At 43.3% G+C, this 18893-nt stretch overlaps 1 protein-coding gene across 2 annotated transcripts; it reads left to right on the top strand.

Annotated features, from left to right (window-relative positions):
- The first annotated feature begins 5615 nt into the window (after positions 1-5615).
- On the top strand, positions 5616-17934 carry LOC123738347 (NLR family CARD domain-containing protein 3-like). Of its 2 annotated transcripts, none has more exons than XM_082971347.1 (11): positions 5616-5891; positions 6835-6978; positions 7677-7793; positions 8066-8150; positions 8272-8500; positions 8877-10647; positions 10942-11115; positions 13471-13644; positions 14385-14558; positions 15116-15162; positions 15566-17934. In XM_082971347.1, the coding sequence occupies exons 2-11, from the start codon at positions 6851-6853 to the stop codon at positions 16090-16092; spliced, it is 3426 nt and encodes a 1141-aa protein (XP_082827473.1). In that variant the 5' UTR covers positions 5616-5891; positions 6835-6850; the 3' UTR covers positions 16093-17934. The 2 variants fall into 2 exon arrangements, with proteins under 2 accessions (XP_082827473.1, XP_082827474.1); XM_082971348.1 differs by having other exon boundaries at positions 5618-5891; positions 8041-8150.
- Positions 17935-18893: the final 959 nt, after the last annotated feature.

Raw genomic sequence — 18893 nt, 5'->3', positions numbered from 1 at the left:
GGTGAACAGCACCTGGTGCTGAAAATATAGCAGCACAATCAATAGGAGGTGAACAGCACCTGGTGCTGATAATATAGCAGCACAATCAATAGGAGGTGAACAGCACCTGGTGCTGAAAATATAGCTAACTTGTTATGCAAGTGGCGCCAATCAACAGGTGGAGAAAACTACACCAGTCAAGTAATTCATTTCAACAATAATCTTCCTTTTAATTTGACTTTAAAAACAACAAGAGGGCTTAATTGGAGTCTATTTCTTCAGAGTGAAGGCACATATAAATTAACTTAACTGTCTGAGCTAGGCTGTGTGGGGGCGCAGGCCCATATAAATAACTTAACTGTCTGAGCTAGGCTGTGTGGGGGCGAAGGCCCATATAAATAACTTAACTGGCTGTGCTAGGCTGTGTGGGGGCGCAGGCCCATATAAATAACTTAACTGGCTGAGCTAGGCTATGTGGCTTAACAGCATCTTTCACAAGAAAATAAAATGGCCTGATAGAAGAGGGATTTGTATTTATTTATTAGGCCGACTTACAACTGCAACATGGCCAAAAAGGCAGCATCCTACATAAAACAATAATTTAAGAAAAACAGGTGATGTCTGTGTCTGAGTGTCTGTAGCCCTGTATCAGGAGTCTGGGATTACCTGAGTGTCTGTAGCCCTGTATCAGAGTGACCAGAGTAACCTGAGTGTCTGTAGCCCTGTACCAGAGTGACCATAGTAACCTGAGTGTCTGTAGCCCTGTACCAGGAGTCTGGGATAACCTGAGTGTCTGTAGCCCTGTATCAGGAGTCTGGGATAACCTGAGTGTCTGTAGCCCTGTATCAGGAGTCTGGGATAACCTGAGTGTCTGTAGCCCTGTATCAGAGTGACCAGAGTAACCTGAGTGTCTGTAGCCCTGTATCAGGAGTCTGGGATAACCTGAGTGTCTGTAGCCCTGTATCAGAGTGACCAGAGTAACCTGAGTGTCTGTAGCCCTGTACCAGAGTGACCAGAGTAACCTGAGTGTCTGTAGCCCTGTACCAGGAGTCTGGGATAACCTGAGTGTCTGTAGCCCTGTATCAGGAGTCTGGGATAACCTGAGTGTCTGTAGCCCTGTATCAGGAGTCTGGGATAACCTGAGTGTCTGTAGCCCTGTATCAGAGTGACCAGAGTAACCTGAGTGTCTGTAGCCCTGTATCAGAGTGACCAGAGTAACCTGAGTGTCTGTAGCCCTGTACCAGAGTGACCAGAGTAACCTGAGTGTCTGTAGCCCTGTACCAGAGTGACCAGAGTAACCTGAGTGTCTGTAGCCCTGTACCAGAGTGACCAGAGTAACCTGAGTGTCTGTAGCCCTGTATCAGAGTAACCTGAGTGTCTGTAGCCCTGTATCAGAGTGACCAGAGTAACCTGAGTGTCTGTAGCCCTGTATCAGAGTGACCAGAGTAACCTGAGTGTCTGTAGCCCTGTATCAGAGTGACCAGAGTAACCTGAGTGTCTGTAGCCCTGTATCAGAGTGACCAGAGTAACCTGAGTGTCTGTAGCCCTGTATCAGAGTGACCATAGTAACCTGAGTGTCTGTAGCCCTGTATCAGGAGTCTGGGGATAACCTGAGTGTCTGTAGCCCTGTATCAGAGTGACCAGAGTAACCTGAGTGTCTGTAGCCCTGTACCAGAGTGACCAGAGTAACCTGAGTGTCTGTAGCCCTGTATCAGGAGTCTGGGATAACCTGAGTGTCTGTAGCCCTGTACCAGAGTGACCAGAGTAACCTGAGTGTCTGTATCCCTGTATCAGAGTGACCAGAGTAACCTGAGTGTCTGTAGCCCTGTACCAGAGTGATCATAGTAACCTGAGTGTCTGTAGCCCTGTATCAGAGTAACCTGAGTGTCTGTAGCCCTGTACCAGAGTAACCTGAGTGTCTGTAGCCCTGTATCAGAGTGACCAGAGTAACCTGAGTGTCTGTAGCCCTGTACCAGGAGTCTGGGGATAACCTGAGTGTCTGTAGCCCTGTACCAGGAGTCTGGGGATAACCTGAGTGTCTGTAGCCCTGTATCAGGAGTCTGGGATAACCTGAGTGTCTGTAGCCCTGTATCAGAGTAACCTGAGTGTCTGTAGCCCTGTATCAGAGTGACCAGAGTAACCTGAGTGTCTGTAGCCCTGTATCAGGAGTCTGGGGATAACCTGAGTGTCTGTAGCCCTGTATCAGAGTGACCAGAGTAACCTGAGTGTCTGTAGCCCTGTATCAGGAGTGACCAGAGTAACCTGAGTGTCTGTAGCCCTGTATCAGGAGTCTGGGATAACCTGAGTGTCTGTAGCCCTGTATCAGGAGTCTGGGATAACCTGAGTGTCTGTAGCCCTGTACCAGAGTGACCATAGTAACCTGAGAGTCTGTAGCCCTGTATCAGAGTGACCAGAGTAACCTGAGTGTCTATAGCCCTGTATCAGGAGTCTGGGATGACCTGCTCCTGTAACGATAAAACAAACAGAAAATACTGTCAGCATGACACCTAAAATAGCCATTGATCAGCACTAATAATCACAATAATAATAATAACAATTATAATAATAATAATAATAATAATAATAATAATAATTACAATAATGTTAGTAGCCTATATGACTATTTATTAAATACTAAGTTATTTACTTAATGGGAAAAGTTGCATTTCCCCTTGGACACGATCTTGTGGATGTCAGGTGAGAGGGATGTGATGTTGATGAGCAGGCAGTCCTCGGTTGCCTTATGTGAAAGCCGGTTCCTGTCGTGAGTCGATTGCATTCATAGAGGAAAAGGAGGACTCACAGGTGGAAGTTGATCCAAACATAGTTAGCACATAAAAGGAATGGTGATGACTACAACAACGAAGGTGGTCAGCTGCTGCCCTCATTGGGTATAGCGAGCACCATCCCCCTCTCTCTCCCTCCATCCCCCTCTGTCTCCCTCCATCCCCCTCTCTCCCCCTCCATCCCCCTCTCTCTCCCTCCATCCCCCTCTCTCTCCCTCCATCCCCCTCTCTCTCCCTCCATCCCCCTCTCTCTCCCTCCATCCCCCTCTCTCTCCCTCCATCCCCCTCTCTCTCCCTCCATCCCCCTCTCTCTCCCTCCATCCCCCTCTTTCTCCCTCCGTCCCCCTCTCTCTCCCTCCATCCCCCTCTGTCTCCCTCCATCCCCCTCTCTCCCCCTCCATCCCCCTCTCTCTCCCTCCATCCCCCTCTTTCTCCCTCCGTCCCCCTCTCTCTCCCTCCATCCCCCTCTGTCTCCCTCCATCCCCCTCTCTCCCCCTCCATCCCCCTCTCTCTCCCTCCATTCCCCTCTCTCTCCCTCCATCCCCCTCTCTCTCACCCAGGTTCTGTTATCTCAGGTCATCAAATCAAATTTATTTTTATATAGCCCTTCGTACATCAGCTGATATTCTCAAAGTGCTGTACAGAAACCCAGCCTAAAACCCCAAACAGCAAGCAAAGCATGTGAAAGAAGCACGGTGGCTAGGAAAAACTCCCTAGGAAAAACTCCCTAGAAAGGCCAAAAACCTAGGAAGAAACCTAGAGAGGAACCAGGCTATGAGGGGTGGCCAGTCCTCTTCTGGCTGTGCAGGGTGGATATTATAACAGAACATGGTCAAAATGTTAAAATGTTAAAATGTTCATAAATGACCAGCATGGTCAAATAATAATAATCATAGTAGTTGTCGAGGGTGCAACAAGCACGTCCGGTGAACAGGTCAGGGTTCCATAGCCGCAGGCAGAACAGTTGAAACTGGAGCAGCAGCACGGCCAGGTGGACTGGGGACAGCAAGGAGTCATCATACCAGGTAGTCCTGAGGCATGGTCCTAGGGCTCAGGTCCTCCGAGAGAAAGACAGAAAGAGAGAAAGAGAGAATTAGAGAGAGCATATTTAAATACACACAGGACACCGGATAAGACAAGAGAAATACTCCAGATGTAACAGGTCATAAATTCCTGGAGGAGACTCTCTCCCTCGTGCAGTATAGAGAGAGGGTTTCACACTCTGATGGATGAGACAATGCAAGCCATTCATTTGTGGGGCGATTTCCTTCAACCTGCTGACCAGGCCCCTGTGTCTGTCCACCATAGCAGGAGCCCTGACGGTGATCACAAAGTTGACTTTTTCGAATGACAGGCCATGCTACGTAAACAATTGTTCCAGCTTTGTGAATAGGATGTCCCCGGCGGTGTGTCCTTCCAGGGGAACGTCCCCGGCGGTGTGTCCTTCCAGGGGAACGTCCCCGGCGGTGTGTCCTTCCAGGGGAACGTCCCCGGTGGTGTGTCCTTCCAGGGGAACGTCCCCGGTGGTGTGTCCTTCCAGGGGAACGTCCCCGGTGGTGTGTCCTTCCAGGGGAACGTCCCCGGTGGTGTGTCCATCCAGGGAAACGTCTACGGTGGTGTGTCCTTCCAGGGGACCGTCCCCGGTGGTGTGTCCTTCCAGGGGGATGTCCCCGGTGGTGTGTCCTTCCAGGGAAACGTCCACGGTGGTGTGTCCTTCCAGGGGACCGTCCCCGGAGGTGTGTCCTTCCAGGGGAACGTCCCCGGTGGTGTGTCCTTCCAGGGGAACATCCCCGGCGGTGTGTCCTTCCAGGGGAACGTCCCCGGCGGTGTGTCCTTCCAGGGGAACGTCCCCGGCGGTGTGTCCTTCCAGGGGAACGTCCCCGGTGGTGTGTCCTTCCCATGAAAATAACGGACATATACACACAACTGTGCTACATCGGTGTTGTCAGTACTCTCATCAATAGCCAGGGGAAAATGCTCAGCCTGACTGAGCCCCTCCAGAACAATCCTATGCACATCATCCGCCAGAGCACAGACACGGCGTCCGGCTGATGTCACAGACAGGGGCACCTGTTTGACAGACGCAATTATGCTATCCATAGACTTGTCTGTAGCCAATTCCTCCAAAACTGTCACCATGCATTTTTGTTACTTTTTGAGAACGACATGTTCTCTTGCTATCAAGCTCATTGTTCTGAATGAATGTTGATATTAATAAAGTAGTGTAGACTACAGTAGGCTACGTAGACCTGTTTTTCCCCACCAATCAACACACAGAGAAATAAACAAAAAGTTATAATTGAATAGAGATATTGGTGATTTTATGATTTTATCAGATCTAAATTATTTTATTGTCACTGAATGTACTATGTACTAATCAAATGTGTTAAACATGTTGTTAAATTTGTAGTGTAGGCCTATTAATTGTGCTAATATTATACGCTAATTATGTTCTGGCCCGCCCACTTTAACTCAGAAAAACATTCTCCCGATGTCACGTCCTGACCAGAGAAAGCTGTTATTTTCTATGGTAGAGTAGGTCAGGGCGTGACAGGGGGGTTTCTAGTTTAGTTTTTCTATGTTGTTTTCTAGTTTTGTATTTCTATGTTGGGTTTTGTTTGGGATGATCTCCAATTAGAGGCAGCTGGTCATCGTTGTCTCTAATTGGAGATCATACTTAAGTAGGTGTTTTTCCCACCTGGGTTTGTGGGAGATTGTTTTTGAGTAGTGTATGTTTCACCTCTGCATCACGGTTTGTTGTTTTTTTGTTCTTTAGTTTATGTGTATGTATTGCATAGTTTCACAGTTCAATAAAATATGTGGAACGATAATCACACTGCACTTTGGTCCGCTCCTCTCTATGACAACCGTGACACCCGAAGCCAAATCTAGTTGACAAACCCTGTTTTATAGTATGTCATGGCCTTTACTGGCCAACTGCTGTTATGTTTATGATATACTATGGTGTTGTGTCACTAGACTTTGACCAGATATTATTGCATCCAAAGATCAACTGTACCTAGAACATAGATACAGAGCCACTTGTTATCAGGAAGCTGCTCTCTCAGCACAACGGAAAATATCTCAATGACTTGACATGTTCTGGTTGTGAATTCAGGCTACAAGGTAAGAATCTTCCCAGGGATTATTGTAAAGTGTGTAGAGAAATTAAATGTATGGTGTTATTTTAGTATAGTGAATGACAGTAAAACACTCAGATCTAACAGTCCATTTCACCTGGGACAGTTATGTGACAGTTCAATCATACAAAATGGTGCTAACTGGGCGTAGGCGAGTCAAATTCAAAAACATATTGTTCATATATTCATATATTGTGGTTATTTTACAATTTGTATATTTTTATGTATAAGTTGTAAATCGTCTTTCAAAATATCGTAAAATTTGTTTTCAAACTTACAATGAGCTCCTCTTTCCTGTGTAATCTGGTATGAAACCACTGAACATACTTTTCTTAACATTGTTATTATGAACTGAATTCAGTAACAGCATAATAATATCATACCTGTTAAACAAAGCAACACACTAGAATGAGAGAAATTATTAAAAGAGAAAGTGAGACATTAATATTATTATTAGTTATTATCTATTATTATCTATTAATTAAATCACCTGACTGTTTCTATGTATGTTAGTAAATGTTTTATTTCTAAGAGATAATGAATATAAGAGAACAATTGACATTCAATAATTAGTTGTCACTGTGTTAACCACAACCAACATGCTGGATCTCTGTTTAGTTGTCACTGTGTTAACCACAACGAACATGCTGGATCTCTGTTTAGTTGTCACTGTGTTAACCACAACCAACATGCTGGATCTCTGTTTAGTTGTTACTGTGTTAACCACAACCAACATGCTGGATCTCTGTTTAGTTGTCACTGTGTTGACCACAACCAACATGCTGGATCTCTGTTTAGTTGTTACTGTGTTAACCACAACCAACATGCTGGATCTCTGTTTAGTTGTCACTGTGTTAACCAACATGCTGGATCTCTGTTTAGTTGTCACTGTGTTAACCACAACCAACATGCTGGATCTCTGTTTACAGGGGTCAGTGCTCTAAAATGAGTCTCTCTGGGGAGAGAGAGGAGGGGGGCCCTGCCTCTAAAATGAGTCTCTCTGGGGAGAGAGAGGAGGGGGCCCCTGCCTCCAAAATGCATCTCTCTGGGGGACATGACACCAAAGCTAAGAGGTAAGATGACAATTTTATGAAGAATTGATTAAGTTTATTTCCTAAATAAATAACTATCTTAAGGTGAATGCACTTACTGTAAATCTCTCTGGATAAGAGCATCTGCTAAATCAGGGGTTCTCAATCCGGGGTCTGTGGAGGTACTGCAGGGGTTCTGCAGGAAGCTCGGGGAGTGGTGGTGTATCCAGGGAGAAAACTAAACTAATATTCTGAAATGTCATTGTGGTCTTATGCTCCCATCTATTGAAATTATTTAGCAACTGCAGTAGTGCTTAAAAAATGTGTTATTCCTTACTAAAGTAGTAATTACTGAGAATTACTAGTTAATTTTATCACTTACAATAAAATAACAACTTATACCATAACAAACAATTAAACTGACATGAACCAAAATCACTATATATGTAGTTATTTAGTTAATTACCAAATTGAGCCGGTCGGTCACATTTGAGAGTGAGGGAGATATATAGCATTTTGCATAAAAAAACATGATTTTTGTCTCTGAAATGAAACCATCAAGTGATAGATTTTAAACAAATCCTTGTCTGTGAGAGATGTAATAATTAATACATCATTTCTTTAAACAATAAAAGCTCATTTCTGTAAAGTGATATGTTGCGTTTTGGAACTCTTCTTATGTTTCCCATCTGAGATCAGAGTAGATGAGAGATGTAATGTTTGTCTTTGTTGTGTTGAAGTCCAATCAAGCAGGAGAGACCAGCCTCCCCTGTACCCAGCTGTGTGTCCATGAAGAGTGACCTGTCTATGAATCATCCTATAGTGTTTAGAGAGGGAGACTTTTCTACTGAACAAAGGTAAGAAGAACTCATGGGTCATGGTCAGTGAGTTAAACAACACTGTCTCTAGTCATTTCTCCTCTCCCATTTTCACATTTCTTTTGGTTGTTTTCATAATCCATAGGCTAATCCTTTAGTCCATTTTCATAGTCCTAAAACTCTGTCTGTGTGTGTGTGTCTGTGTCTGTGTCTGTGTGTGTGTGTGTGTGTGTGTGTGTGTGTGTGTGTGTGTGTGTGTGTGTGTGTACACTCCCTGGATGAGGAGATGTAATCTCATGTTTTGTCCACAGAAACCAACAGGAGAAATCAGAGTCAGAGATTCTCAGTGGTCAGTCTTCCCAGAGTCATCAAACAGACCTGGACTCTGTATTCAGTGTATGTGATCCTGTTATGAACTTTTGTTTTCCTCAAGTAAAGTTTCTTTCAATTATTCATTAATGTGTTAATGAGAAAGCATTTCTTCTCTTGCTTAACTTATTTACTGGATTTATTTTAGTTGCTTGAAGAGAAAATGATGACATTTGTGAAGAACGAGCTGAAGATGTTCAAGAGGATTCTTAGTCCTGAACTCCCAGAAGGCTTTGAGAGTCAGAAGCAGGATGAGGAAGTGGTGGATGCTGAAGATGAGAAGCAGGAGAGCAGTGCCAGAGAGGGAGCTCTGAAGATCACACTGCACGTCCTGAGGAAAATGAACCAGAAGGAGCTCGCTGACACACTGGAGAAATGTAAGATCTGTCTGCCTCATGTTGAATGCTGTTTTATAACATTTAAAAGCTGTAGCTAAAGTACAGCTAAAGTAGCTGTGTAACTCAATGATATTGTCGCAGCCTTAACACAACACCTAGTGACCTCATCAAGTAGCAGCAGCGATGTATTGTGGTTATTAGTTTAGAGAGAGAGAGACAACATTAATAATACCATCAATAATACCAATAATAATATAATTAGTCAAACCAGTCTGTAATGTATTATGAAAACATTTACACATTTATACAGTCAGTTAAGAGAATACATTATTACAATAGAAAACTTTATAACAGTCCTTCAATAATGTAGGCATTAAAACAGATGTAATATTAATATCCTCTGTGTTATTTCTAGATTCAGATGATCCTGCTGTGATTTGCCAACGTGAACTCAAATCTAATCTAAAGAAGAAGTTTCAATGTGTATTTGAGGGGATCGCTAAACAAGGAAACCCAACACTTCTCAATAAGATCTACACAGAGCTCTACATCACAGAGGGTGGAACAGGAGAGGTCAATAATGAACATGAACTGAGACAAATTGAGACAACAACCAGGAAACAAGCAAGACCAGAGACTGCAATGAAATGTAACAACATCTTCAAACCCTTAACTGGACAAGACAAACTTATCAGAACTGTGCTGACAAAGGGAGTCGCTGGCATTGGAAAAACAGTCTCTGTGCAGAAGTTCATTCTGGACTGGGCTGAAGGAAAAGCAAATCAGGATGTCCAATTTATATTTTCATTCCCTTTCCGTGAGCTGAATTTGATGAAAGGTGAAAAACTCACTTTGATTGAACTTCTCAATCACTTCTCAATGGAAACCAAACAATCAAGAATCTCCAACTACGACAAGTACAAAGTTCTGTTCATCTTTGATGGTCTGGATGAGTGCCGACTGCCCCTAGACTTCCAGAAGAACAAGATCTGTTGTGACGTTACAGAGTCAAACTCAGTAGATGTTCTGCTGACAAATCTCATCAAGGGAAATCTGCTTCCCTCTGCTCTCCTCTGGATAACTACCCGACCTGCAGCAGCCAATAAGATCCCTTCAGTGTGTGTTGACCAGGTGACAGAGGTACGAGGGTTCAATGACCCACAGAAGGAGGAGTACTTCAGGAAGAGATTCAGCAATGAGGACCTGGCCAGCAGAATCATCTCACACATAAAGACATCAAGGAGCCTCCACATCATGTGCCACGTTCCAGTCTTCTGTTGGATTTCTGCAGTAGTCCTTGAACACATGCTGATACACAAGAGAGAAGAGACGCCCAAGACTCTGACTGAGATGTACACACACCTTGTGGTGTTTCATACCAAACAGAAGAATGAAAAGTATCTTGGGAACGAAGAGACAGGTCCACAATGGAATAAAGAGAGCATTCTGTCACTGGGAAAACTGGCTTTTCAACAGCTTGTGAATGGCAATCTGATTTTCTATGAAGAAGACCTGAAAGAGGCTGGCATTGATGTCAATGAAGCCTCCGTGTACTCAGGATTGTGCACACAGCTCTTTAAAGAGGAATGTGGGCTGTACCAGGACAAGGTGTACTGCTTTGTTCATCTGAGCATTCAGGAGTTTCTGGCTGCTTTATATGTGTTCCTCTCATTCATCAACAACAATGAGAATCTAATGGCCGAACCGCAAACAAAAGATGAGCCTAAAGTTACTTTCTACAAGAGTGCTGTGGATAAAGCCTTACAAAGTGAGACGGGAAACCTGGACCTGTTCCTCCGCTTCCTTCTGGGCCTCTCACTGGAGTCCAATCAGAAGCACTTACAAAATCTACTGACAAAGACAAGAAGCAGCTCAAAGACCCATGAAAAAACAGTCCAGTACATCAAGGAGAAGATCAGGGAGAATCCCTCTCCAGAGAGGAGCATCAATCTGTTCCACTGTCTGAATGAACTGAATGACCATTCTCTGGTGGAGGAGATCCAAAGCTACCTGAGATCAGGAAGTCTCTCTAGAGCCAAACTGTCACCTGCACAGTGGTCAGCTCTGGTCTTTGTGTTGCTGACTTCAGAAAAGGAGCTGGATGTGTTTGACCTGAAGAAATACTCTGGATCGGAGGAAGGTCTTCTGAGGCTGCTGCCAGTGGTCAAAGCCTCCAGAGCTGTTCTGTGAGTAAATAAAATGACATTTGAGAACTAATCATCTGGAACAAATATTCCGTTTAGAGAAAATATATGTATTAAAATATAATATTAATATGAAATATATTAATATGAAAAAATTACTGAATCAGTGCATTGGTGTTCACATTAGTATAACAATATGTCCATACAAATCTAGGAGATGGAAGATTAATCTATATGTTGTTTGGAAGAATAAACCAAATGCATCTGCCATTGTCCTTCCACACTACTCGTTAAATTAACAGTGTGTTTGTGAAGTCATGATGATCTCTTTGTCAGGCTGTCAGGCTGTGGAGTAACAGAGAAAGGCTGTGCTTCTCTGGTCTCAGCTCTGAAGTCAAACCCCTCACACCTGAGAGAGCTGGATCTTAGCGACAATGACCTGAAGGATTCAGGAGTGAAGCTGCTCTCTGCTGTACTGGGGAATCCCCACTGTAAACTGGAGACTCTGAGGTCAGTATTCCTGTAGTTGGTCAACAAGTGATAACGCTTTAAGATTGCTTCGATCACGTGGGATATGTTCCGCATTGCGGCGAACAACAACATTGACGAATATGCTGATTCGGTGTGCGAGTTTATAGCTTCGGCGATGTCGTACCCACAGCGTCTATTAACCTCTCTAGGCTAGGCGGGACGAATTCGTCCCACCTACGTAACAGCCACGGCTATCCTGTGGCGCGATTTTCAAAACCTTAAAAAATCCTATTACTTCAATTTCTCAAACATATGACTATTTTACAGCCATTTAAAGATAAGACTCTCGTTAATCTAACCACACTGTCCGATTTCAAAAAGGCTTTACAACGAAAGCAAAACATTAGATTATGTCAGCAGAGTACCAAGCCAGAAATAATCAGACACCCATTTTTCAAGCCAGCATATAATGTCACCAAAACCCAGAAGACAGCTAAATGCAGCACTCACCTTTGATGATCTTCATCAGATGACAACCCTAGGACATTATGTTATACAATACATGCATGTTTTGTTCAATCAAGTTCATATTTATATCAAAAACCAGCTTTTTACATTAGCATGTGACGTTCAGAACTAGCATACCCCCCGCAAACTTCCGGGGAATTCGCTAACATTTTACTAAATTACTCATGATAAACGTTCACAAAAAGCATAACAATTATTTTAAGAATTATAGATACAGACCTCCTCTATGCACTCGATATGTCCGATTTTAAAATAGCTTTTTGGTGAAAGCACATTTTGCAATATACTAAGTACATAGCCCAGGCATCACGGGCTCGCTATTTAGACACCCGGCAAGTTTAGCACTCACCATAATCATATTTACTATTATAAAAGTTTGATTACCTTTTGTTGTCTTCGTCAGAATGCACTCCCAGGACGTCTACTTCAATAACAAATGTTGGTTTGGTCCAAAATAATCCATCGTTATATCCGAATAGCGGCGTTTTGTTCGTGCGTTCCAGACACTATCCGAAATGGTAAAGAAGTGTCGCGCGCATGGCACAATTCGTAACAATAAAATTCTAAATATTCCATTACCGTACTTCGAAGCATGTCAACCGCTGTTTAAAATCAATTTTTACGCCATTTTTCTCGTAGAAAAGCGATAATATTCCGACAGGGAATCTCCTTTTCGGCAAACAGAGGAAAAAATCATAAAGGCGGGGGCGGTCGGGGTCACGCGCATAAGCTAGTGTCTCTTGATCGGCCACTTGAGAAAGGCGATAATGTGTTTCAGCCTGGGGCTGGAATGACGACATTCTGTTTTTTCCCGGGCTCTGAGCGCCTATGGACGACGTGGGAAGTGTCACGTTAGAGCAGAGATCCTTAGTAAAAGATAGAGATGGAAAAGAAGTTCAAGAAATGGTCAGACAGGCCACTTCCTGTAAAGGAATCTCTCAGGTTTTGACCTGCCATTTGAGTTCTGTTATACTCACAGACACAATTCAAACAGTTTTAGAAACTTTAGGGAGTTTTCTATCCATATGTAATAAGTATATGCATATTCTAGTTACTGGGTAGGAGTGGTAACCAGATTAAATCGGGTATGTTTTTTATCCTGCCGTGTCAATACTGCCCCCTAGCCCTAACAGGCTAACATAATTGCAAAAGGGTTTTCTAATGATCAATTAGCCTTTTAAAATGATGAACTTGGATTAGCTAACACAACGTGGCATTGGAACACAGGAGTGATGGTTGCTGATAATGGGCCTCTGTACGCCTATGTAGATATTCCATAAACAATCAGCTGTTTCCAGCTACAATAGTCATTTACAACATTAACAATGTCTACACTGTATTTCAGATCAATTTGATGTTATTTTAATAGACAAAAAATGTGCTTTTCTTTCAAAAACAATGACATTTCTAAGTGACCATAAACTATTGAACGGTAGTGCATGTATTAAAATACCCTCAAATAAAAGGTGACATTATATACTGTCACCTTATATGAAACATTTGATCTCAAATCCAAAATGCTGGAGTATAAAGCCACATTTAAAATGTTATCTTCACTGTCAACATAGATATGATGTGGACTGTATACTCAATACAATCTAAATCTGATACCTCACTGTCTGTCTTTTGACTGATACTGCTTTTAAACTGGTCTGGTCAGTCTACTCAAATATTTGTAATATGCATTTTTCTATCTACAAGAAATACTTTGATAATTTTTCATTTATAATAATGATACATTAATTTATTATTAGATATGGCAGGTTTCAGGACACTGATATATCTGAATATGTTGAAGAAATATACTGCCACTTTTTTCACCACCAAAGAATAGCAGTGTGATTTTAATGATTTGACTCTTTGCAGGCTGTCAGGCTGTCTAATCACAGAGGAAGGCTGTGATTCTCTGGTCTCAGCTCTGAGGTCAAACCCCTCACACCTGAGAGAGCTGGACCTGAGTAACAATGACCTGAAGGATTCAGGAGTGAAGCTGCTCTCTGCTGGACTAGAGGATCAACACTGCAGACTGGAAACTCTGAGGTCAGTATTCCTGTAGTTGGTCAACAAGTGATAACTGTTCACCAGATCCACATGTTTTTACCAGACACACATAGTCCACACAATATGTGTTTGGACAGTGAAGCTTACAGTTCTAAATGTGGTGCTATGCTCCAGCATTTTGGATTTGAGATGTTTCATATTAGGTCACAGTACAGAATGTCACCTTTTATTTGAGGGTATTTTCATACATATCTGTTTTACCGTTTAGAAATGAAAGCACTTTCTGTACGTAGTTCTCCCATTTGAAGAAGTCTTAATTATTTGGACAAATTCACTTATATTGTATTAAAGTAGCCATAAGTTTAGTATTTAGTCCCATATTCCATGCCTGCAGTGATTACATCAAGCTTGTGATTCTACTAACTTGTTGAATGCATTTGTAGTTTGTCTTGGTTGTGTTTTGGATTATGTTTTTCCTAATAGAAACTGAACGGTGAATAATGTCCTGTCATTATGGAGTCACTTCACTTGTATTGTCAGTAAGAATAGAAGATGTTTCTGAACACTTCTACATTCATGTGGATGCTACCATAATTATGAATAATCATGAATGAATCGTGAATGATGATGAATGAGAAAGTTACAGAGACACAAAGATCAGACCTCCTTTGTTATTGGTGTTATTCTGTATACTTCTGGCCCTTCTTTGGACACTGTGTTAACTAACCTCTAGACGAGCTTCAATGGTATTGGTAATGGTGAGATTTGACTCTTTGTAGGCTGTCAGGCTGTCAAGTCACAGAGGAAGGCTGTGCTTCTCTGGTCTCAGCTCTGAGGTCAAACCCCTCACACCTGAGAGAGCTGGACCTGAGCTACAATCACCCAGGAGACTCAGGAGTCAGACTGCTCTCTGCTGGACTGGAGGATCCACACTGCAGACTGGAGAAACTCAAGTATGTAGAGGGTTTATGTCAATGTTCATATCAGACATGTTTGACTTATCAGGCTATTTAAGACAAACATTCTGACCACCACTTGGACAAAGTTATATGCTGACTGTGTGTGTGTGTGTGTGTGTGTGTGTGTGTGTGTGTGTGTGTGTGTGTGTGTGTGTGTGTGTGTGTGTGTGTGTGTGTGAGAGAGTTCAGTGTGTGTGAGAGAGTTCAGTGTGTGTGTGTGTGTGTCGTCTGTGTGTATGGGTCCAGTGTGTGTGCAGTGTGTGTGTGTCCAGTGACAATCTCTCAATGACATACACACACACACAAACAGGACACGCACACAAACTGGACACACACACACTGGACAAACACACACAAAGGACACAGACACACACACACACACACACACACTCACACACACACACACACACAGGAAATACAAACACACACACACAGGACACACACAAACACAAACATTCGCTTGAAGTTATCTGCTGACCGTGTGTGTGTCCAGTCTGTGTGTTAGTTCAGGTGTACTTATTGACTGTCTGTTCTTCTGCTTACCGCTACAGTGTGGAACATGGTGGAGAGTACACAATGAGACCTGGGCTTAGACAATGTGAGTGTTGACTGCTGTGAAGATTATGACTAAGAATAAGTCTTAATTCAAGTTAAGTCAAAGTCAAAGACCACCATCATTACTGACTTGGTCATATTAAATATCAGCTGTAGTTCTACAGAAACAGAAATCAGGGACACCAAAGTTTACAAAGAGTTGCTTTGACAATGTGTGTGTGTGTGTGTGTGTGTGTGTGTGTGTGTGTGTGTGTAATTAATGTGAATAAGTGTGTATTATATTACCATACAGTATAACATATGATCATTCAACAAGTCTCAAGTTACCTTAACTTCTCCTTTTGATACCTAGAAACATCTACATTAAATGAATTAGTGAAAAGTGAGTTAACATTCTAATGTGAATGATGATGATTTCTAATATTGTGTCTGGTTTCATCCATCAGATGTCTGTGATCTCACATTGGACCTAAACACAGTAAACAGACACCTCTCTCTGTCTGAGGAGAACAGAAAGGTGACATGTAGGACAGAGGAGCAGCCGTATCCTGATCACCCAGAGAGATTTGAGGACTGTGGACAGGTGCTGTGTAGAGAGGGTCTGACTGGGCGCTGTTACTGGGAGGTAGAGTGGAGTGGGAGAGGGGCTGTTATAGGAGTGACATATAAAGGAATCAGCAGGAGAGGAAGGGTTGAGGACTGTGTGATTGGATGGAATGACAAGTCCTGGAGTCTGTTCTGCTCTGACAACAATTACTCTGCCTGTCACAATAATAATCCCACTACCATAGACGTCCCCTCCTCCAGCTTCCACAGAGTAGGAGTGTATCTGGACTGGCCAGCTGGCACTCTGTCCTTCTATAGAGCCTCCTCTGACACACTGACCCACCTGATCACATTCACCTCCACATTCACTGAGCCCCTCTATCCAGGGTTTAGGGTTTGGTATGATGACTCCTCAGTGTCCCTGTAAATAATAATCTGACACACACACACACACCCACACAATGGACACACACACACACACACACACACACACACACACACACACACACACACACACACACACACACACACACACACACTTGCCTTTGGAGCATTTACGCCAATCAGGAGTTCGACGTCGGCATCAATCTCCTTCAACTGAACCTCTTTCAGGTATGGCTTTTGAGTTCTTTCTGAGTGGGAATGCTCTCTTTTGTCACTGGGATCTTACTCTGGGTGTAGATGTAATGCAAGAAATGTGACGCCCTCCACATTGCCAATCTCTAATCTCAAAGCTCCTGCCCCATTGTGTGTAGCAGAATTTCCATCTCATTGCCTTGAGCTGCCTCATGAGTCTCTCTGTACAAAATGTTGCTGAGCTACCAGATTCGAGAAACGCATAGGTTAACACAGACTTGCTTCCATTTGCCATCTTTACTTGAACTGGCACAATTGCAAGGGCACACACACTGACACACCAACACACACACACACACACACACACACACTGGACTCACAAACATCCTGGACTCACACACACACACACACACTGACACACCAACACACTGGACTCATACACACACGCACTGACACACACACTGGACACACACACACTGGACTCACACGCACTGACACACACACACACTGGACACACACAAACTGGACACACACAAACTGGACACACACATGCTGGACACACACACACACGACTGGACACATTCAGACATACGCATCTTCCTATAATTGGACCTTGACCCTCAAATTGGGAACAAACAGACACCTCATTCCAGCAATAACTTCCACCACAAACACAGAGGTGAAAATATTACCGGAATATTCTGCAAAATGTTGATGAAGACGTCACTCAATCCACCCAAAACAACATGCAGTCTTTCCACAAGACTCCCATGAAGTTATAGTGTGACGTTATGAGTCGACGTTAAAGTAACATTCTCACAACATACTGCACTTGTTTTATCCTGTTTTAGATGTATCCTCTGTTTAAACATTTAAACTCTTACAATAACACTGTTAAAATACCAATGTGATCATTTCTTGTCTTTTATGTTGGAAAAACAAATTGTACAATTATATGTAGACATACGCTCCATAGTTGTACAAGTATACATGGATATATTGTACTTTTCATAATAAAACATACTTGAAACAAGAAAAAGCATGTTAATAGTGGAAAACAATTTTGTTATTGATTTTTACATTGCTTCTCCCTGTCTCATGTTGACGTTTGTCATGAATCTTGACCTGGAGGCAGAACTGTGCGATTTCCTCTAGATATGTCAGCTGCAATGTCAGAATTGGCTGTGGAAAATGTTGTTTTATGGTCTTAATTTAAGGGAGGGATTAGCAGTGTGGTTAGGGTTGAGGTTAGGATTAAAATCGGATTGTATTACTTTGTGCCTGTGCCAGCTAGTAACCACTTTGCTGAACTGCCTCCAGGGCAAGATTCATGACAATAAATGCCAACCTGCCTCCAGGGCAAGATTCATGACAATAAATGCCAACCTGCCTCCAGGGCAAGATTCATGACAATAAATGCCAACCTGCCTCCAGGGCAAGATTCATGACAATAAATGCCAACCTACCTCCAGGGCAAGTCTTACCTGTGGCTCCGTTTGTAGAGCATGGTGTGTGCAACGCCAGGGTTGTGGGTTCGATTCCCACGGGGGGCCAGAACAATTTTTTTTTTTTTTAAATGTATGAAATGTATACATTCACGACTGTAAGTCGCTCTGGATAAGAGCGTCTGCTAAATGACTAAAATGTAAATGTAAAATGTAATTCATGACAATAAATGCCAACCTGCCTCCCAGTCGTCCCCTCCTTATCTTTACAAGGCTGCAGAACATGAAAGCTAGTGATGTGGGGGTTCTCTCATAACCCTCAGTCCCCAGGTGGGTAGATGGCAGGTTGAATAAAGAGAAGCTAGTGATGTGGGGGTTCTCTCATAACCCTCAGTCCCCAGGTGGGTAGATGGCAGGTTGAATAAAGAGAAGCTAGTGATGTGGGGGGGTTCTCTCATAACCCTCAGTCCCCAGGTGGGTAGATGGCAGGTTGAATAAAGAGAAGCTAGTGATGTGGGGGTTCTCTCATAACCCTCAGTCCCCAGGTGGGTAGATGGCAGGTTGAATAAAGAGAAGCTAGTGATGTGGGGGTTCTCTCATAACCCTCAGTCCCCAGGTGGGTAGATGGCAGGTTGAATAAAGAGAAGCTAGTGATGTGGGGGTTCTCTCATAACCCTCGATCCCCAGGTGGGTAGATGGCAGGTTGAATAAAGAGAAGCTAGTGATGTGGGGGTTCTCTCATAACCCTCGGTCCCCAGGTGGGTAGATGGCAGGTTGAATAAAGAGAAGCTATGATGTGGGGGTTCTCTCATAACCCTCAGTCCCCAGGTGGGTAGATGGCAGGTTGTATAAAGAGAAGCTAGTGATGTGGGGGTTCTCTCATAACCCTCAGTCCCCAGGTGGGTAGATGGCAGGTTGAATAAAGAGAAGCTAGTGATGAGGGGGTTCTCTCATAACCCTCAGTCCCCAGGTGGGTAGATGGCAGGTTGAATAAAGAGAAGCTAGTGATGTGGGGGTTCTCTCATAACCCTCAGTCCCCAGGTGGGTAGATGGCAGGTTGAATAAAGAGAAGCTAGTGATGTGGGGGGGTTCTCTCATAACCCTCAGTCCCCAGGTGGGTAGATGGCAGGTTGAATAAAGAGAAGCTAGTGATGTGGGGGTTCTCTCATAACCCTCAGTCCCCAGGTGGGTAGATGGCAGGTTGTAT

This window comes from Salmo salar, unplaced genomic scaffold, assembly GCF_965601325.2.
Source record: "Salmo salar unplaced genomic scaffold, fSalSal1 ptg000257l, whole genome shotgun sequence".
NCBI lineage: Eukaryota > Metazoa > Chordata > Actinopteri > Salmoniformes > Salmonidae > Salmo > Salmo salar.
This window is presented reverse-complemented; position numbering and strand designations above follow the sequence as displayed.